The sequence below is a fragment of the Gadus morhua genome, chromosome 16, assembly GCF_902167405.1.
Source record: "Gadus morhua chromosome 16, gadMor3.0, whole genome shotgun sequence".
NCBI classification, from domain to species: Eukaryota; Metazoa; Chordata; class Actinopteri; order Gadiformes; family Gadidae; genus Gadus; species Gadus morhua.
In genome coordinates, this window is record NC_044063.1 from 4,871,486 (window position 1) to 4,894,297 (window position 22,812).

Below are 22,812 nucleotides of genomic sequence, written 5' to 3' on the forward strand. Positions count from 1 at the left end.
CATCGCTCTGGAACCTCATCATCAGGGTACACCCCCTGACAAACCCAAAAACCAGTCCTGAAGACTGGTCCATGTTACAGATCCAAACACAGAAATTAACTTCCGAAACTGCACGCAGGATATAACATCGGGGTTATGTTTTGTGTTTTTAATGCGCTTTTTGATTTTTAATGCGGGGAACGACCTCGCTTTAATGCTCAGCTGGCGTCTAAATCAAACGCACGCTTCAAAGATGTTTCGTAACACCGGCGGGGCCATTTGAAGACGGCTTCTATTTCACAAAACAGTTTGACAACAAAGGACGGGGGATCCACAGCGTTATTAGCTGCGGCGCCCCAGCAGAGGAGTGGAGTCTGATGTACGGTAGCCCAGGCTCCGTGGAGAGGAGCCGCATGCATGCATGGGAGCCATGTACTGAGCGGAGACAAGGGGGGCGACCGTGATAAGAGGGATGAGAGCACGAGCGTACCTCTTGGATTCGCCTCGCCTTCCCCGGCTTGATCATCGCATGCAGCTCAGCGCACTTTGTCAAGACTCTTTAGCCCAAGCCGCTCTCAGCAACAAGAGATGCCAACAACTATATCATTTAAAATAAAAAGTACTCTCTCTCTCTCTCTCTCTGCGTTTCTCCCTCTCTCTCTTGATCTCTCGCTATCTTTCTCCTCCTGTTTGCCTTCATCTTTGTTGGACTCTTCCCTGGCCCTTCCTTCCTCTCTCTCTCTCGCTCTCTCTCGCTCTCTCTGTCTCTCCCTTACTCTCAGTCTCTCTATCATTCTCTGTCCCTTTATTGCCCTCTTTCTCTCTTTAGCCTTCTCCCTTTATTACATGTTGTAAAATACGAACTGCGCATTGCTGAAACAAACAAGCATGCAAACATCACATGGTTGTCTCTAATGGAATTCACCAGAAGAAGAAGTATTTTTTTTTCGTTCACACTATTATTATTCTTCTCGGAAGTCTTGAGTTCAAGCCGAAAGTTGCTATAAAGGCAGGTTTTAGGTTTAGATTTCCTGAGGCTATCTTGACGGGTGAGCTTTTTTTAGGTGAGCTTGGGCAGGAAGTTTACAATAAACATATTTTCTTTTTTGTGGCTTTCTTTTGAAAAACAAGATATTGTTGTTTTTTTCCGTAAGCTCTTATTTTGGAGGTTGTATCTAAACAAGCATTTAAGGTGAATTACAGCGTTGTTGTTGCTGTGGGTTTCACACAATTGGACTGCAGGTAGATAATGCTTTACACTTATATCGATGAAGTGACTCTGGAAAGATAAATAGCCTGAGATAAAGACAGGAAAACACTGCTGGAAAAAGGATCTCAAGAAATTAGAATAACAATTCAGGGTTTTTTGCATCTCTACTGCTAATGTCAATAACAGGGACTTCACATATTTCTATCAAGTATTTGACCTACCTGTCTTACAAACCATTATGATTATAAACCAACAGACAAATACTCAATCAGTGGTGGACCTGTATAGTCAGAAACCATCGTCATTGTTTGTGTTTCTGTGTGTGTCTCACTCTCAGCAGTGTACAGCAGCTCACAACATTTGAGATCATGTGATCCTTGAGGGCCTGTATCAGTATAGTCTTATATCTCATGCCTTAATTTAGTTGTAAGGCTTAGATTCACCCATTGATTTACAGACGCTCGTCACAAAGATGTCGATTTTGTGTTATGAGTGCCAAGTTTTTTGGCAGCCAGCAGCCCAAATTATCCGTATTTGGCAAATTCTTGGGCAGGATGGCCGCTTTGCAGAAGTCAATGGCCAAAACTCATTGATATTCACCCTTAATAACTTTTGAATGAAATACACAACGAAACAGAGAAAATAATGGGATGAAGAGTATTGAATCCCAAATCTCCCACTGACTTAGAATGGTGACCATTCTTTCTGCATCATACCACCAGGAGTCCCCTATAGGAGTTGAGACAGGTGAGAGATGTAGGGGTACAGAAGGAGGGACAAACAGAGAGACCAAGCCATGATGAGAGAGTAACAGAAGGACTTTTAACTTTCAGCAGCTTTACACGCAACAACTATCTGAGCCCACAGGCCTTCAGGTCTTGGAGTTTTTGCGTCAGCAGTGAAATGTTTTCGTGTGTGGTGCGTGAGTCTTGGAGGCCCCCGTGATATTTTGGCCCTGTTTCGCTGTTCTTAGATGTTAAACTGCACCATTAGCAGCTAGAGGCTGCTAGCAGGGTTAACACATTAGTCTCCTTTCTCAGCGTGCCAGTTGGACATCACACCGCTAATCAAAAACAATCTCTCAGGCAGCAGACTCCAGATCTGCACTCTTTCCAGATGCACAGAGTGAACTCTTATAAAGAGAGGCTACCTTTGGAACCGCTCGCCATTGGTGCTTTGAGGTAAGCATGTAAGTTATAAAAAGGTAACAAGACAGACTGAGTCCATTTAACACTAGAAGATCGATGGAAGTGAATGCGTCTGGAAGTTTATAGTGAGATTTTAGAATTTACTCCGAAAAATATATCATTCATCACTTTTCGCCGTCTTTATGTTCCTCGTGTCATACGATATCTATAAATTTCACAACAGCTTGTCGTAAAACTATGCGCCTACTCTGATCATTCCAAGTATTATTGCATTTTTTCTCCTCCCCCCCTTCGAGTTCATATACCGCAGAGCGTCGGTTGAAAGCTGTAGAAGTATTGGGTGCTTCATAATGAGGTGTTAGGCTACTTGGGGAGCAGCAGAAGAGGGGATTCCAGGGAATACTTTCACTCACATTTTCTGGGCCGCTTACTTCGTAGCCCGAGGTGATCAGAGTGATCCCTGCGATTTGTTTTTTTTCCGGGGAAAAGCCAGCGAAAAAAAAGACATTCTGAACTGACTCCCCTCAAAGATTACAAAGAAATTCCTTCCCAGGGTTTTGGGTCAACCATTGGGATTCACACATTTTTCCAAGGCAGAAGTCCAAATAAAGAGCCTCATTAGCTAGTTGGTTGCAGAGCTGGAGGCCAAACATGGATTGCCCGCATGGATTTCATTTTTCTACCAGCATCTAATCTAAGGCCCCGTTTACACGAGGACACTTGCGGGTAAAAACTACAAAATATGTTATCGGAAGTGCCTTTCGTTTTGACGTCGACAGCGTTTTTGGTTCTTAAAAACGCAAAAAATCTGAAACCACCGTCCAGAGTGGAAAACTTGAATACGCTGGGCCGTAGCGTTTCTGTCTACACTGCCAAGACGCAAAACTCTGCTCACGTCGCGTGCGTCTTTACGTCACATACATGCCCCAGTACAGGGAAATGAACAAACATGTTGGATTATTTCCATGCGTCGGACTGTCAAGCTGCTCTGGCAGCGTCTTTCCACGAAATGTACAGGATATGTACAGATCGTATTACTGAACCGAGAAGTATCTATAATTATGTTTTGGTTTTCGCGGCGCAGGTAAGAGATGAAGGAAGATTCTACGCATGCCCTCAGACATGGTGGTGTTGTGTGATAGTGTATCACAGCACCACCTAGCCGCCTGACATGCATACCCAATCGAATCCCCACACTTTTGCGTCACCGTATGCACGCAGGTTTCCTAACGAAAACGCTAATCTAAACACGGAATAAAAAGTGAAGACGCGTCGCCACTTTAGCGTCTTCTGTTCAGACCGTCATCATGTAAACGTAGCCTAAATGTTGTTTTTCTCCATAAATAATACATTTTCTTCCCCAGAATGTATGTAGACCTCAAGACTGAAACTAGTCACACCAGAAGCATTTTCCAAGGTGTTCATGTATCTGTGAAATGACAAGAGACATTTCTCCAGTATGCCTTGACCAACCAGGTGCTTTCCTGATATATATATACTGTAAATATATATATTAATTAAACCTTCCCCAAGGTTCTCAAACCACAGAGATGATGATTGAAACCCAGTGGATCTCCTTAAGGACCAGTCTCGCCCAGTGGATGGAAGCCATACCTGTAAACTGATTATTTTTTGCAGTTTCTCATTGGAGATTAAACAGAGCTCAGCTATTAATTCCCAATCGGCAGTTCCATTTCCTGCTGGACTGATTTCAGACGAAAAAACTCACTTTTTTTAATGTATTTTTCCAAATTGCAAATGATTCCCTTTAATGGCTCTCGCCGCTTGGTGCAGTATAAATACATTGATGTTATTAATAGACTGCATTTACCGTAGGTAGCACCTTTTTAGATGCTACAACCACTCAGAGTGTTTTGCATTTAAACCCTCCTGGAACTCGCACACACACATTCAGCGATTCATTACTGTCATACTTTCCAGACGAGGAAAAAACTGATCCCCTCTATCCCGTGCAAATCATCCCCTGAAAACAAACAACTCAAGTCAGTAGTGAGTTTTATGTGTCATGTGTTGGAGAGCCTTGTTGGACGGTGGGGTCCAGCGAGGACTACACCCACCCTGCAGACACACATCTATTTAGGGATTGGGAATGGGCTGTGTAGTGGAAGCAGATGGAGGTGAGGGACTGAATATTTTCCGTATGAAGTGTCACGGCCCTCGGTAGCTGGGTGGGTTCCACCATGACAACCAGACCCCTGGTCAAGGGGAGATATGGTTTCAGACGGAGCCAACGAGAGACTTGAACCTTTACGCAAACGTTTGACTTGAGACTAGATATAGACCAGAGGGGGAAAGATGAAGAGCAGCCGAGAGGTTGTGGGATCGAACCCTGATGTAGGCAGTCTACCTTTGGGCATTCCTGAGCTGGATGCCCTGACCTATACTTGCTGTATGTACATGCACTGCTTCAACTGATTAACTAAACAGTTGAGTTGAGTGAACATCATTTTAACTAATAATAAAGGAATGAACCTATAGGGAAAAATCGATGATATGTTTTTAACGAATACACTGAATGCTGTGTTTTTAACATAGCGCATTTAGAGTGCCTTAGATCGTGTTTCAAAATAAAAGCGCAAGCTGAAGGCCCCTAGATGCACACATCACACTTTTTTCACAATTCAACACCAACACTATAAATAATTGAAGCAGAGAATTATGTATTCCGCTATGTGCGATGTATAATCCACCATATGGCCTAACGCCAAATTCATGTCCTTGTCTGAGCCTGGCGTTCAAGCAGAACACAAACCCAACTTAGAGCAAATTTTTGTTAAAGTCTGTCTGTATCATTCCAAAGGTGGCTTGACACCACTCTCATTAAATATCACATCCCAACTCCTGCCAAAATAAAAGTTTCTTTGTTTGGATAGGACGTGCAGAGAAAGGGGAAGGGTAAGAGAGAGAGAGAGAGAGAGAGAGAGAGAGAGAGAGAGAGAGAGAGAGAGAGAGAGAGAGAGAGAGAGAGAGAGAGAGAGAGAGAGAGAGAGAGAGAGAGAGAGAGAGAGAGAGAGAGAGAGAGAGAGAGAGATCCAGAGGATCCTACTCTGGTATTACCCATGGTGCACTCTGACACTTTGTGATTACCATGACAACACTTTTCATGGTACACAAAATCACACACACACACACACACACACACACACACACACACACACACACACACACACACACACACACACACACACACACACACAACACACACACACACACACACAAACACACATCAAACTCTCGACATTCCACACACACAAGTACACACCTATACACGTTCCACACACGCACAAACAAAAACACACAAACAACCCTTACTCTACACTCACACACACAGACACAATCAACAACCTTCTCCACTTACCAGTGATAAGCAGAGATTTAGCTTCAACCAGAGTGAACCAACATGAACTTTTGTACTTTATGGAAAGCATCTGACCGTTGACCTGAAATCAGAAATTCAGGCAAGCAGTGTTGATTTAGAGGTAATTTACTATGCGGCTATATTTTTACAATTAATCCTTATAGTCCATAAGTCCTTATAAGCCTATACTTCCTTAAGTCTGTGGTCCAAGGTCCAACTATTTAGTAAATTACAATCTAGCAGTTTTGTCAGAACCAACACGAAGAGATCTGATTGGTCAGCATCTGTACAGTTAGTCATATCAGCTGGGTTAGCCAAGGGTTTGGGTTAGCCAATCAGGAAGTTATTTCAATTAACTTTGTCGCTACCTAAGATGAGTATTATGGTTATCTTTAAGAAATTGTGCATTTACACCATAGACTGTAAAGATTTAGACCCAGTGGCAGTAAATAATGTTTTTACACTATAGACTGTAAAGATTTAGACCCAGTGGCAGTAAATAATGTTTTTACACTATAGACTGTAAAGATTTAGACCCCGTAGAAGTAAAACGGTTGTGTGCAGGTGCAGCGAGATTCAACCACTCTCTTAAATTCATGGCTCGATAAACCAGGAAAGCAGAGAAAGTCATCAAGCAGCGTTTGGTTTGAGGAAACCATCATGTATTTTTAATGACAAATTGAGAAAACTGGATTTTGCACTGAGGAATAATTTTGACCAAGAGGGCAGCTGCCAAACACACCTATATGTATTTGTTTGTTATGAGTTAACTTTGCCCTGAAATCAAATTTCACATTTCCCCATTTGTTTCCCAAAGTCCCAAACGTGGAAGGATTGGGGACAGCCAAGTTTCGGATAGCCAAATGCTGTCAAAATATCCGATGGAGGTTAAACCAAACGGTTCTGTTATGTTATAAACAGCGCAGCCGTCCTGTGAACCCGCACAACACGGTAGTCTCTATTTGACGGACAGGGTGTCAGCACCTCAAATCCGTGTGAACATTCGGATCCGCCTGAAATACATTCTTCGCCCCATCTGGTAAACAGTTCAAAATTCCAACAAAGGTATAAAATTGACGGAGCAGCAACAGAAAGGGGAACTTTGAGAGCGGGCAGGCCTTTTGTGGCGCCTACTCACAGATCCATGGCCTTCTACTCTCACTTTGTCAAGTTTAGTTAAGGACACACCTTAAAGAAAACACAAGACCCACTAGCTACTTTCTATGCACAATACATAGAAGTGTCTTCCTTTATCTGTTATCTATTCATTTTTTTCCCGAGAAAAAACTCCAACAGCAACGATTTTCCTTCATGGAGCGCTCAGCACAGCTAAGAATCATCAGTGTACATGTGGGGTGGGGGCTGGATAACAACTTTTTTCTCCCTTCCTTGATCAAAGACGGTCCATTTAGCTAAACACTGAAACCACTTCAGCTCAATTTGCTGGCAAGAGAACAAGAGCACTGCGGAGGACTGTGAAAGCCCTGCCTGTGACAGTGTGAACTATTAGGCTGTGGAGGAACGTAGCACAACAAGATGATTAAAGTGCGTCGTGTGCCCACGTTTTACCAAGTCTCATCCCATGCCAACTCTAATCAGATTTTGATCATTCTATTTTTTCTCTCTTCATTGAAACCCACGTATCTCTCCTGTGAGTATTTCTGAATCAATACAGCTAGCGCCATGCTAGCAGCCTAGCCCGTCACCTAGCCTTAAAAAAAAAGCTTCCTGGCAGGAAAACCCGTGCCATGTGTTTGCAATTCATCGTGTGCGCGCCATAAGAAATCCTCAAAGCGTCAGAATGTGTGCGTGTTTGATATACATGTCACTGGGGCCCGTCATAAATTATTGGGTCCTTTTTTTGGCAGCAGGTCTGTTTTTGCAATGCACCTTTTTCCCACAAACTGGGCGTTGTATGCAAATAAGGGATAGTGCAGCAAATGCTATCACTGAAGCGGCTAGCTTTGGGAGAATCGTGCCGTGCTGGAGGACACCTGCTGGGCTTCTAGGCTCAGATTCGGAACACAAACGCAGCGCACAAATCTCACTAAATAAAGCCCTATAAGGCAACAAAGCCCGAGCTTACGGTTAGAATGTCTACTCAGCAACACGTAATTTTTATTAAATACACATTTTTCTTCCCGATTTTTCTTTCCAAACCACTCACTTTACCCCACTGTCCACACTTTTCTACGCCATTAACACCACGCAGGAAAATCACTTTAGAAATAAAGGTCCCTATAAGGCAACACACCTGACCTGCAAGTACGAATGTCTGGTTACAAACTCATATTTTTGTTACATTTATAATAATAAATTAGTATTTCATATTCATATTATTCTTCCATGACTGCTGATAATGTTTGGGTTATGAATGTGAATTGAATCAGTGGCTGTAATTAAATATGTGAGGTGTTAATGAGGAGTTTCAGAATTAAATCACGAGATATTAATCTCTGTAACACAACCCACGGGGACCTTATGGCTAATACATCCATCATGTTCTTTTGAGGAGTGGAGGAAAGGGCATTCATGCACGACTTGAAGTTAACGAGATGCTGTCTGATAACGTTTCTGTTTAATATCTAATTAAAGTTTTTCTGTCAATGGGTCAAAGGGCCTCAATTTTCCTATCAAGTTTGGATGGACGCTTGTGATGTCACAAATGGGTATATTGCCTTGTATATGGCTATTCAACTTAACACCGGTGGTTACATGACTTTTGAGGAGGGGGGAGGGGTTTCATTGACATTGAGATGTTATCCCTGTTGTAGTGGCCCATGGTAACTTTGTGACAGGTTTAAAAATAATACTATATTTTTTACTTAGCTAGCTATCTCGTTTTCCACTTGTCGTTGAGAAATATCATTGCAGCGGTATCAAAGTGAGAAATGTAATTTTAGTGGAAACTAAGGTATGTCACTTTAATGTGGTACTCTGCAAGGCATGCCTATTTATAACAAGAATAATGTAAAAAATACCGATTGAACGTTTCTGGAATTGCGACGAATGGGTTGAATTGAGCACCGGTACATTTGGTGGATTTAGGTATGCACGATCACGCATGTCACATGCACGCGTAGGGAACCAGATGGATCGGAAACCAGTTGGCTCATAACACCTGCAATCAAACAACATTCCAATTAGTTAGTATACTGTAACATGATTAAACACAATTCTAGAGTATTGCTAATGTAACCCTAACCCTAACCCTAGACACCATCACACCTGGTGGTAAAATAGTGGACCTATAAAAAAGATATTATTAAAGACATAATAATGAATAATAAACCAATAAGTAATTACAAATTTTTTCAATAAGCCTTGAACAATGGAGTCTTGTGTTTGGGAGCATTGAGCTGAGCGACAGGGTTAATGCAGAGGAATAATCCACAGTTTGTGTTCACAAGCTGTGCCTCATTGATCTTGATTGGTGGCTCCTTAAGAGCCCACTGTTGGTTGTTGTCACGTTCTGCAGGAGGCACTGTTTCCACCAGTCAACACATTCTAATCAGAATAACACAGAGCAGCCTCTTATATAAAACCAAGTGTCCTGGCAGGGTTCATGGATTGTATTGCTTAATTAATAATGGATAGACAGATGGGTACTTAATTCATCCCTGAAGGGACATTAAAATTCAGTAACAGAAGCTCAAGTTATAAAATAAAGTAAGAAATCTGCATAAAAAGGTAGGTAAAATCCGATAGAATAACACATTAAATAAAATAAATATCAAATATACAAGTAAACTATATATTTACAATGTAATATGTACACAATATAATATATACAAACATATTCAAATAGATATTTATTTATATATATATATATATTTATATATCTATTTATATCTATATCTATATACACAGTATATCTTACATATATAACATTGTAAGGACATGAGTGCAATAATGAAATAATAATAGTTGCATGTGTCAGAGTGTGATGGTGGTTCATATGTGCTACCTTTCTCTATATTGGTGCACTGGCACACCTAAATGGACCAGAACCATCATTAGCGAGGCGGGCTAGGCCTGGGCTTGGCCCTGCCGAGACACCTCTGTCAGGATGTTCTATTCTGGAGGTTGGCTCAGAATAACGGAAGGACTATGACTTCCTGAGCCTGGATGTTCCACCTCTGAGTTTTGGCTGCTCTTCCGTTTCGAGTTTCTCACAAGATGTCATCCAGGCTTAATGAGATTTAGATGTATGCCCAAGGTCCAAAAGCATATAGTTGACTTGAGGTGAGAAAGAAAGACTTCTCATTTGGAGCTTTCACGGACAACATCCACCTCCCCGTCGCCATTTTTGTTTGGGAGGGCAGTTTGTTGTTCGGTGAAAGCCGAGAGACAACGTTGCAGCCTTGACCGAGTTCAAACCCCGTTTGAACGAGATTTACACAACCTTCGACTGGCCTGGCATGGCACTCAACAGCGGCCAAAACAACCAATCCCCCCTCCTCGCCACCATTCAGTGTGTTTCAGGAAGCACCCCCGGTCCCAGCTAGACAGGACAAGCTTCCCAAAGTCCAGGCTGCTACTTCTATAGCGGTGAATATGGAAGGCTGCACCCCCAAATATACACGCGAAACACTGTTTTCCTGTTATTGTTACATGAAACGAAGACAGAATTCACCCCTTCGACATTGGATCCAACTTTGTGTCTTGAATCCGTTCCACCAAATCACAGGGTTCCCTTTGCACGCGAGGAAACAGGCCGTGTAACTCTATCCCAATTACTGCACAATTAGCATCAGCTCCTACGTAAACGTGATTGAGCAACTGCAGAGTAAAGCTAATTATTTGTGCTGATATCATACAAGCTCTTGTTATTACAGGCCACCTTGTCTTAATTATAGTAATTAACAGTTCAGTGGGTACACATTTTCCCACACACATCACTTGTTCTTGCGTTGTTGCAGTACCTTGGTTTAACCACCAGTGAACTCGATGTAAACCTTCGGCCATGATGGCTGAGGTTTAAATGTGATTTTGTGGACGGCTGAAAGGGTTAAAACGAAAGGAAGGAATTGAGTCTCTGGCTTCAGGATATCTGGTTTGCATATTAGTTTTTAGTTGCTCAACTTTTTCACTCAAATATAAACTATAGGCTACAATCTATTTTCAGCTGCAAAGAGATAATACAAAACACCTTTTCAAAACCTTGATTCAATCTCCCCAAAAGCACGCATGCATGCACACACACACACACTCACGCGCACACACACACACACACACACACACACGCACACACAGACACACGCACACACACAAAAGGGTTTGTGCACGCACACACACGCACACACACACACACACACACACACACACACACACACACACACACACACACACACACACACACACACACACACACACACACACACACACACACACACACACACACTACATCTCCATTTGCATTTAACAAATCCATTGCCTAATAACACCCTACTGTTAGACCGACACGAGACTATCAGTGTGTGTTTCTCTCCCCTGAATAAGATATCAGCTCGAAAACAGTTCGAGCCCAGTGATTTTCCACAGTTTTCCACAAGACGGGAAGTTTTCCCCCCATCACAGAATGAGCGGCGGCGTTCTCACACGAGGGGGAAAAAACCCTCTCTGTCACCGCGGCAGCAGCGCGCGGCTGGTAATCATTACGCGCCTCTACCGCAACACTCTCCCCTTTTTCATTCATGCCTTAATGTTTTGGCCCATCCATCTGGCGCCGGGCCACGTCTCCTGCCTGACTTGGCATAATTACCGTGGGCGTCATCGCAGCGCAGATTAGTTGTCAGATTGAATGGATCTCTCAGAATGAAATACTTTTTTTAATGCATTGTTGTTGTTTTATCTCCTCTTGTTTTTCTGGCCAGTGTCGTATTAGATGTAAAAAAAAAAAATGAAAGACGTTGTCACCAGAGGGATAAACAGACATTTTTCCGTAACCGCCGAAAATAATATCTTATGACACTTGTGTATTATTCGGAATGTCTTTTTTCAGAAACTCTTCCCTGTAGCGGGTAGCTTGAGCGAAAAATGAAACAATAGAAGTTATGTTCTGGTTGCGTAAACAAAACACTGCGTCGCTGCAGCGCTACAGCGCGACCGTAGCCTACAATACAAACGCTATGTCCTAAATCTCACTTGGATCCCAACAGAAAACACATGCTTAGACATTTAAAGAGGAATTTACATTTGTCAAGTGTCAGTTCATCCTCCCTAATTTGAGGCCTCTCCCAGACTGTTGATTTCCCAACGTACACAATAAGAACAACAAATCAGCGACCTAGCGTGTTGGCGCGAAGCCTCCGGCGTTTCATCACGCCGGAAAGGAGTGAACAGCAGTTGAGTTAGGGTAACACCAGTCATTTCATCATCGTGAAAAATCAAGGAAAAGTTCGTTTTTAAAGTCTGGAGAATCAAAACAAAAGTGGAGGCAGGAATATGGGCAGCTGGCTGTGTAACACGACACAGGCCGCGCCGGTTGCTAAGTGACGGGGGCAAAGATGACGGGTCCGAAGTTTTGGGGCCGTGGTTTTTAACAGAAAGAAAAAAACATCTTCTCCCTCTCTCCTTCTGTTTCTGTTCCTCTCCGCCCCGCTCCGAGCTCTCTCCCCCTCTCTCCCGCGGTGCTGTGGTCGTGACGTGGGCAGGGAGGCGGGGAGGGAGGGAGGGAGGGAGGGGGGGAGGAGGGAGGGGGGAGGCTAAATGAGAACCAGACCCCTTCACCCTACTACCGCCCGGATCGCCCTGTGGCCTTTTTTTGTTTTTCAAAGACGGTAAAAAAAAATAATAAGACCAAGCACTCTCCCAAAAATAGATGCAAGGCTCGCGTGCCAGTGGCTTTCTTTCACTCCCTCTAGTCACGCAAGCATGCTGGCAGGACCCTGCGCAGTGCAGGGGAAAACCAGACCCAGCCAGAGTGGTGGGGGAGAGGGGGGGGGGGGGGGTTCTGAAGGAGGATGAGGAGAGATGGTCGGTTGGGCCTAGTGGTTCACCTCCTGGGGGAATCCAGCAGCACAGACTTCCGTGCACGCTGCAGGTATGAGTGGGTTTATGGCTAATCCGGGGCTGGAGAGGAGAGGAGAAAGGAGAGAGGAGCTGGCCTTGGGTTCGGTGGTCTCATTTCCAGGGGATTCGTGCGGTGGTCCTTGGGTCGGGAGGAGGAGGGCAGAGGATAGAGAGTAATCCTTGGCAGAGAGGAGGCTGCCAAGGGGTTAGCTCAGCACTCTCTCCATCTCCCCTCTCCTTCTCCTGTCACAAAGACACTCATAAATAATAACATTTCGGTTGTAAGTTAGACAAAAAGGTAAGCGTCGCCTTCAATCATTTGTTATTGGGTAAAGATGGAATAGACAGGCAGACAGCCAGATATTCTGACACAGGCAGCCAGGAAGAAAGACGGAACCACCTGCAGGCAAGTATTCAGACAGACAGACAGAAAGAAAACCTGAGCAGAAAGACAAGCAGACATACAGAAGGAAAGGCATACAGAGTGTTCTCACACCCTGGTTGGCTTACTGTCAGAGAGAACTCGTTTCACGGAGGGCCCTTTGAACGTTAGGGTGAGAGACAGAGACGGGGGGTCCCGGGTCTGTCTGTGGTTCACTCATTACCCTCCATGGCTGCCTGCCAGGTGCTGACTCCAGTGTGCAACCAAGAGGTTCTGGCTGCATCCGAGCAGTTTCTCTAATGACAGGTAGAAATACTTAGAAGGACTTGGACAAGTGTCGAGACAGCAAGGCCTTCTGGAGGAGGCTCACTTCTTTATTAATATTCTTGTCATTTGTGAGGATTATTTGATTGTGTTGCTTGTGTTCTCTGTGGTGACAGCTATCGTGGACGATGGAGTTGAATAAATAGTTAGGTAAAACCCAAAATATCTGTTGAATGCACTTTGCAATTGGTAACATTTATTGAACTGCAAAAAAACATATTGTATACCTGTACATTTATATTTAGGTCATTTAGCAGACGCATTTAGCAGAACCTTTTATCCAAAGCGACTTACAGTAGGTACATTTTTTAGAAGCAAGAACAATATTTCGCTGGCAGTACAGTAAGGATGTTCATAGAGCCAGTGCCAAGCACTTATAATTGCTAGGTTAACCATTTCCTGTATACAACAAAGATAGCTAGGATAAGATGCTACACAATGCTAAGTACTATTTTTAAATACCAGGATGTACAATATACATGTAGACATGTATAGCGCTCGCAATACAGTATAGTCTACCATATAAATATAACAACACTCCTCCTTATTATTCAAATGATCATCATCCCTTTGAACACCATCTCTGTTATGAGTCATGAGTTCAACCAGAACTTATTTGAGGGGATGGACCAAGTATCCATCTGAAAAGTGCAAATATCTTTTGCTTCAGACTAACAGTGTCTCTCTCTCTGCCAAGGACAGGGTGAATCTCACAGTGCTGCGCAACAAAAAACCTTTCCAAACCATTGTACCACTTTATTTGTGGTTTGTATAGTCACCCGAACAGATCAAAACATTTTATCTTCTTGACATAGCAAAACATTTGCCTTTAAATTCATTGTCCGAGCACTCCGCTGGAGTACAACCTTGTCGAAAACAACTTGTCCCCTAAAAATCAAAACATCTCAATTGTGAAAGTGAGCTACGGAATGAATAAATACACTCAATGTCAACGTAGCGCTGTGTTCAGCTGAACACAAGTCGAATAAAAGCAGAGTTTGCCTCGGGAGGATAACAGAGCTAGCCCGAGACGAGGAAAGCGCCATCTCAGATGGGGGGGGGGGCAAGGTCAGGGAATCTGCAACTCCAGACGGCCGACGACGCTGAACGGGCAATCTGCTTAGAGCTCTGCTGCTGTGTTGAAGTCTCAAGTCCAAATGACAGGTCTCCCTCCCTCGGGTTTAAGCCCAGCCTTTAATTTAAGCTCTGTGTAATGACTTGGCCCCGGGCCCCGGGCTCATTGGCGGCGTGTTGTCTTGTGTGTGTACACTGGCCCTCGATCTGAGGCCCCCGTGTTTTGGTTCCACCGCTGCACTCCTAACCTGCGCTCTCTGAGAGTAGCCGGCTCATGACAGCACTGATGAGTGTGCTGGGAAAGGGGGGAGAGGGGGGAGAGGGGGGAGAGAGAGAGAGGAAGAGGAAGACAGAGAGAGTGTACATAGAGAGGAAGGGAGAGAGTGAAAGGAAGGGAGGGAGAGAAAGGGAGAGGATTGGGGGGAAGAGATAGACAGGGAGACGAAAGGAGAGAAAGAAAATAAAAAAGAAGGTGAGAGAGGGAGAGAGAGAGAGAGCACATGGCTTTCCAATTCCCTAAAGTCTGGGATCCCAGTCCAAGAGGAAAATTATATATCAATCTACGTGAGTGTGTGTGTGTGTGTGTGTGTGTGTGTGTGTGTGTGTGTGTGTGTGTGTGTGTGTGTGTGTGTGTGTGTGTGTGTGTGTGTGTGTGTGTGTGTGTGTGTGTGTGTGTGTGTGTGAGAATGCAGGCGTGCATGCATATGAGTGTGTGTTTGTGTAATTACTCAGAAAGCCCTCGGGGTGTGTGAGTGTGTGCATGCATGTGTGGGTTAGTGTGTGTTTGAGTGAGTGAGTGTGTGTGTGTGTGTTTGCGTGTGTGTTTGCATGTGTTTGTGTTTTTGTGTCCAAATGTGTGTGTCTGTGTGTGTGTGTGTGTGTGTGTGTGCATGCAAGCATCCATGCGTCTGTACGTGTGCATATAAGCATGTGTGAATGTGTGTGTGTGTGTGTGTGTGTGTGTGTGTGTGTGTGTGTGTGTGTCTGTGTCTGTGTGTGTGTGTGTGTGTGTGTGTGTGTGTGTGTGTGTGTGTGTGTGTGTGTGTGTGTGTGTGTGTGTGTGTGTGTGTGTGTGTGTGTGTGCATGCGTGAGTGAGATTTTGCTAGCTGTGTGAGGCTGCGGTTAGGTTGGAAGAGTATGGACCTGGTCTGGTTTCAGCTTCACCAGAGAGTATCAACGATGGCCTGTGGACTGTTTAAGACTGTTTAACCCCAGGACATCCAGAGTAACACGTTTAACTCCTTAACAGATTATTTAACATGTATGAAGGTTAATATGTGACGTAAAATATTTAGATAATTTAAATCAAGTTCATAATAGTTTTGGTGTATGGTTAGGGAACGTATACAAACTTGGTGTGTGTGTGTGTGTTGAAGTTATCTGTGTTTCATAATCAATTTGTGCTGCACATGTCCGTAGTCATGCTGGGATTTTAACATGGGATACTGGGAATATTATCTGTAATTTGTCATATTGTCATTTAAAAATGATCTTTATTTGACCACAGGCCTATTATCATGTTGATATTATCTGTAATTACTTTTATTGTAATCTCAATAATCTTTGGGTTGAAATTGTGTTCTCCCATGTTTTTTGGGAGTTGTTATTGTTAGATCTAGTGATAATTATTGGGAGGATGATTGATATTCCCAAACATAGAAGAGTGTTCACAACAGATAATAGTGCCATGGCAGAAATCTTGCATGGATTTCATCATGCTATTGTAGATTTCACAGTAGATATAAAACAGGGGCTAGACAGTTTTTCCCAAGATCTGTGCTGCAAATGTGGAAAGGATTTTCCAAATAATGTTAATAGTCAAACTGATTTAGATTTGGGGGTTTCTAATCCCTCAATAGTCATTGTATAGATCTATCTTCAAAGAATAAAAAAAGTTGATTAATAGATCAAATATATGATGGCAGTGAACGCTATATAATCTTAATGCATTATACATACAAAACATATTCACATTGATTCAATAGAATATATATCTTGACAGCAGTTTCAGATGTGACTCCAGAGTAGAGTAGAGTACATGTCTGTAGTTTAAAAACAATTATCGGAACAAACGTCGACAGCCAAGGAGAGAAACTTTAGACGATCTTCTTTTCTCGTCCAAGTCTGTAAGTCACATTTTATATAATCTTGTCGAGCCCTCCTCAAACCTTTATTTTATATTTTAATGGGAAACATTCGGTGCCGTCGATGGCTGGGAAAAGATTGTGTTTGATCACGGCAGCAGGGAATATTATATATATATATATATATATATATATATATATATATATATATATATATATATATATATATATATATATATATAAATACATTTGTACAGAGTGAGAGATTACTTCACATGGCTTCTTCGGGTATAAACTCACTGACATGCTCAGTGATGATGTGGACTGAGTGTGAAGACGCTCAGTATGAGACGAGAGGGGCCAACGGTAGCCGAGATGTTTCTTCTGTCTTGAGCCAGACCGCTCCGCAGGGATCCAGTGAGCGAGCAAGGCCAACGGGGCGGCGATGAGTTCACAACAGATCTGTTGTGCAAATCAAACTCGTATCATCTGCAGATCTGAGCTCCCCGGTCTAACAAAGGTTTGGATATGGAGCGAAGCATTTTTCAAAGGGCTGTTTATTTGGCTGCCGAAAACAAATTCTTCAAACACAAAGTTGGTCATGTGACTTGGCGAAGCCGTGATGATCAGGTTGGAAACAACCCCTGACGTGATTTAAGGGGGAAAACGGTTGTAGCTTAGTAGGCTGTGTGTGTGTGTGTGTGTGTGTGTGTGTGTGTGTGTGTGTGTGTGTGTGTGTGTGTGTGTGTGTGTGTATGTGTGTGTGTGTGTGTGTGTGTGTGTGTGTGTGTGTGTGTGTGTATCTGAGTGTGTGTGTGTGTGTGTGTGTCTGAGTCTATGTGTTTGCCTTTTCTATTCATTTCCCATATGATTCACAAGCGACGGGTCTAATGGTAATGCTGAGATGTACGTTGACGGACTGAGCTACTTAAGAAGCTGTAAATGAAAGAGCGACAGATTCACTTGAATGCTTGCTGAAGGGAATATGAATAGTGAATGCCGCGAATTTTAAGATTAGACACAGATTCACCAATCACCCAATATGCAGTTATGAGACGTTTTTTTTTAGCATAAAGACATTTTTATTCAGACGTTCTGCTGGATGACAGGAGGAATCAAGAGAGACGTGGTGAAAACCCTTGTTATGTTTTAATGCATTTTATTCAGGCACTTCTCACCAGATACATCTTAAGAATGAAGCAGACATGATTTCAGTGACGCCACCTTCACTGTGACACTGTAGTGGAGGAGCAGAAAATGTTCTCTTTCACGTGCAATATGGGCGGAACAGTTCAGGAGAAAAAATTACGAACATAGATGTACTTTTATCCCAGGAAATAGGTGGTTTTCATCCTTTTTTGGTCAATGTTATGTCAACAGAGTGAATCATAAACCTTGTGTCTCGGTTTCAGAGACACAAGGTAACTTGGTTCGATATAATAATTAGTAAGTACCTTGAGTAGCAGTTAGCAGTTATATATTGTATTCTAACAATTAAAACATGTTCAAAGCTTTAGAACTGCAGAGGAACAAACAATGAAAATAAATTGAAGTTTTTCTACATCTAGGCTAAGGCAGGACTCTGGGAAGTTGTAATAGCCAAACAGGATGATGAGAATGCAAAGGCTGTGAAGTCTGTTTCTAGTTGGCTCTCTGTGTCACGGCTCTGTATTGTCTACTTATAACTTAAACCATAATTCGTATGAAGATTAAATCAAAAATCCCTCCCGGATTGTGTTCAAACATCAGCCGATATTTGTATAATGTTTTCCTTGAGGGCTTGCGACATCAGTCTCTGAAGTATTATATATTGTGCTTGCACTGAAACAGAGCCTACTGTTATTGTGAACCAAGAGGGACATGGGTTCATAGCCCTTACACCCATACTATACTGTTGAAAAAACATTCACAGAAAACAACTGTCGAAACTCTTGAAATGTGAGGATGAGTTGTACATTCAACTGAGAGAAGAGACACTTACTGCTGGCTAGTTATTGAATAACCTGAGCAATTAGCAGATCCCTCGGGAATTTTAAAATCCATTGATTCTGACATCAATTTAAACTGGAACGAAGTCACTTTCTCAAAGCAGCAGTCACTTTTTCCCAATATGAGATTGTCTCCGGAGACCAAATTGATTTAGAAAGAGATTCATTTCTGTGTTGGTTGAGCTCTGGGCATGGGAATTTCATTATGTAGACGCAAAGTCGTTAAAACAGTTATGAACAAAAGTAATAGCTGCAATGGAAAAGTTAAAAAGAAAAGTTTGAACACGATGGCTGCAGTAAACATGTTTTTTTTTTACATAAGTAGGTTCAACACATGAATCTAAGTTAGCTTTCAGCTCCTGGTGGGAATTACATTGAGTAGGGATATGGAGTGGCACGAGAAGGTTAAAAGGCTTATTGTGAAGAGATTAAAGACAGGTTACCCTGCAAGAAGGGGTTATCATTCAGCGTCTAGTTCCATTAGGTTCTCCAGGGAACCACACCAGAGGCATGGAGGAGAGGGAGAACCCCCAAACATTTCATGGTCACGGTTCACGCTGTTTGGTGAATTATTGTTACGCAAGAAAATATTGGTATTCCCACCGGTGGTTCATTTGTTGCAGCAAGGATGATCCTTTATCTGTTCTAGATATTTACAAGTCTGTAGCAAAATCCCCAAATCAACAAACATGAATGAAGTGCATCAATAATCAATCAAAGAAAAACACACAAGTTATTAATCACATAAGATAGAACCAGCTTACAGTACAAACAAGTATACAGTACAGTACAAGCTACAAATATACAAATATATAACTATATTCCGAGGTTATAGCAACCCTTTGACACAGCAATGTCGTTTCTTGTCAAAAAAACCATACATTAAGTATAAAAAATATAAACAATGCTTTTTACAAAATAGTGACATCATGTATGAATTCCGCCCCCTCCCCCCATCACCACGACTTGAATGTGCAAATGAACACTGATCAATCTGACAAACCAGGTCCAAACTAGGCTTTTGTGTCCATTTTCTGCCCAGTTCCTTCATATGGTTCACGGGTTTGTTTCCTTCCTTACTTTCCTCTAGACCGTTAGGACCTAGTCCGTCCTGGTCCGTTGGTCCGAGGAAAAAAGCATATTAGCGAATTGTCCTTTCAGAGACAGAGTCCGTAGGTTGTTATCTAGTGTCCCTGGAACAGCAAGGGACTCCCCTCTGACCGGCCTTCAGCAGGGGGCCCGGGCTGTGGGTTCAGATCCTGATCTCTGCCTCCTCGCTGTGCTCGAGGTGGTGCTCCGTGGCGCTGATCATGGACGCCGAGGGTCCCTGCGAGACGTTGAAGGGCGTGACGGCGGGCGAGCGGGCTGCCAGCGGCGACAGGGACGGGGAGAAGCTGGGGGACATGGCGGCCGAGGAGATGGAGCCGTCGCTGCTGAGGGGGGACCTCCGCAGGGAGGCCAGGTGGGGGAAGGACCTCCCTACGGCGGGCTTGGGGGGAACAGTCTTGGCCCCCGGATGGGCCACGGAGGTGATCAGTGGCGGGGGATCGATCCTGGGCTCGGCCTTTGCCTTGTGGGGGAACGGCCGGCGGGGGTTCGGCGGAGCCGTCTCGTCCTTGAGGCGAGCGATCTCTGTGAACACGTTGGCCAGGGGCTGGAACTGGGGACACCAGTTCAAGAGGTAGTCCCAGTTGTAGCTGCCCCTGAGCTCCTCATCACTGGCTACGATGGCCGTCAGGGAGCCGTCCACCGGCGGCTTCCCGTCGTCCGGGAAAGCGTAGTCTTTGGGGTGAGAGATGTTCAGCCCCCGGCCCACGCCCAGGTACCCGCCACCCTCGTCCCTGTAAACGGGCCCCTGTCCGGCCAGCAGGGTGCTGGTCAGGCTGCCCAGTTTCTTGGCCTTGTACCACTGGCTGGCGTCCATGGAGGGCTCACCGGAGATGTCCGAGAGCTGGTCGGCGTCCTGCTGGATCCCCGAGTCGGGACCCCGGGCCGAGATGCGCTCCTGCATGGAGGAGGAGATGCTGGAGACGCGAGGGTACTCGTTGATCATGCGGATCTCGTCGTCGTCCGCCGCCTCCGCCTCCGCCGAACCCCGACCGCTGGAGTGGGAGGGGTCCAGGGAGCCGCCGCGGGCGTAGGGACCCCCGCCGGTCCCGTCCTGAACAGGGCCGTAGCCGGGCAGCGCCTGGTGGTAGATCATCTCATTGCCGGCCAGCTTGCTCTCCTCCAGCTTGTGGAGCACCGTGGCGGTTGGCGGGGGGAGGCAGTACGGGCGATGCTCCTTCTTCCGTCGCCTCAGCTTGATGAAGAACAGCGCCACGGCGACGACGATCAGGATGACGATGGTGCCCAGGGAGACTGCGATAACGCTGATCAGCAGCACGTTCATGTTGGAGGGGAGGCCGAAGGCCGTGTGGGTGACGTCGATGACGACGTGCGTGGTGGCGACGCGAGACCTCTCCAAAGGGCTGTGGGCGACCACGTCCAGGGTCATCGTGCGCACCTCCCTCTTGGAGCGTCCCGAGTGACGGCCGTAGCTGTCCATCTTCAGGGCGATGACGCCAGTCGTCTTGTTGACCTCAAAGTACGGCTGGGAGCTGTCGGCGAGGGAGTAGAGCACCACGCCGTCCACGCCTTCGTCCTCGTCCAGGGCCTGCACCTGGCCAATGCTCTGGCCCTTCCTCGCTCCCTCAGGCACCAGGAAGGAGAACTCGGAGGAGGTGAAGGCCGGGTCGTATTCGTCCTCTCCGGTCACGTACACCTGTACCGTCACCGTGGCAGAGTAGTTGCCCGTGTCCATGGCCACTGCCAAAAACTGGAAAGAGTTCACTTTTTCGTAGTCGAAGGTGGTGCGAGTTCGCACCTCGCCTGAGGTCTGGTTAATGAGGAAAGCTTGTTCTTTAGGGTCGTCCAGCATGTAGTATCTCAGCTGCCCGAACACACCCCTGTCCTGGTCGATGGCGTGCAGCACGGTGACCAAGGCGTTCTGGGGCTGGTTCTCCCGGACGCTGGCGCTCAAAAGCTTGAGGGGGAAATAAGGGAGGTTGTCGTTGACGTCCTTCACCTCCACAGTGACGGGCGCCAGGGCATAGTGCCCCTGACTGTCACTGGCTTGAACGACTACCACGTGAACAGATCGCCTCTCCCTGTCCAGGGTTTTCTGCAGCCTCAGCGCCCCGGTCCAGCGGTCAACCTGGAACAAGCCCGTCTCATCCCCGGAGCTGATGGAGTACTGGACCTCTCCGTTGGGTGCAGAGTCCGGGTCGGTGGCCGAGAGGTGGAGGATCTCCGCCCCTGCGGCAGTCCCCTCGCTCAGCACCACGCTGTACTCGGACCGGCTGAGGGTGGGCGGGTTGTCGTTGGCGTCCAGGACCCCGATGAGAACGGGCACGCTGGAGCTACGCTGGGGGACGCCGCGGTCCGACACCACCACGCTCAGGTTGTAGCTCGCCACCGCCTCAAAGTCCAGCCCCTCGGCCAGGATCAGGTTACCGACCGTCTGGAAGCCCCGCCCCTCCAGGAAGCGCACGCTGCTCTCGATCTGGAAGGCGTTGCCCGTGTTGCCGCTGGCGATGGCAAAGTCGAAGGCGCAGTTGTCCCGTGACAGGTCGGCGTCCACGGCTTCAAGGGTCAGGATGGTTGACCCCGGGGGCCCGTCCTCCGGTATGCTGGCTCGGTACTCAGACTGGTGGAAGACGGGGGCGTTGTCGTTTGTGTCCGACACCTGCACCTGGACGGTGGCAAACGAGGAGAGTGACGGCGTTCCAAGATCGCGAGCCTCGATCACCACCAGGATGGAAGGGTTCTCCACGTCAAACTCGGCCTTCTGACTGATGAAAAGGGTGCCTGGCAGGAGAGAGTTGAAAGTAGGCTTTTAAAAGAGGTTAAATTGGATCTTGAAGGCTCTTCTCCAAGTCTAGTACAAACTATCCTAAATCCATCTCTAATGGATTTAATGAATCATTCATATAATAGATTAGGTTTGGTCTGCCATTAGGTAAATGATAGTAAATTGTGCCTTGGAATCATGCAGTCATTCTTTTTTTAGCTGTGAGGCGGTGGTAATTATGTGTTAGAAAATTACAGTATTTGAGATCTTTGCTCAGGAGACACGGAAAGAGGAGCTAAAGTACTCCTCCCATCATCTCCTGATGGCAACTTTAGCCAAACATCTGACGCAAGCTGCATTTTATTAACGTTAATGGCACTCAATTATTTTATGTTTC

General features: G+C 45.2%; 1 protein-coding gene across 1 annotated transcript in view; it reads right to left on the reverse strand.

Annotated features, from left to right (window-relative positions):
* Window positions 1-17,725: 17,725 nt before the first annotated feature.
* Window positions 17,726-22,812, reverse strand: part of LOC115561067 (protocadherin-16) — a 29,478-nt gene continuing 24,391 nt past the window's right edge. The window contains exon 20 of the mRNA XM_030380862.1: window positions 17,726-22,432. Within this exon, the coding sequence (XP_030236722.1) occupies window positions 19,836-22,432 (2,597 nt within the window). The 3' untranslated portion in view covers window positions 17,726-19,835. The remainder of the gene's footprint in view (window positions 22,433-22,812) is intronic.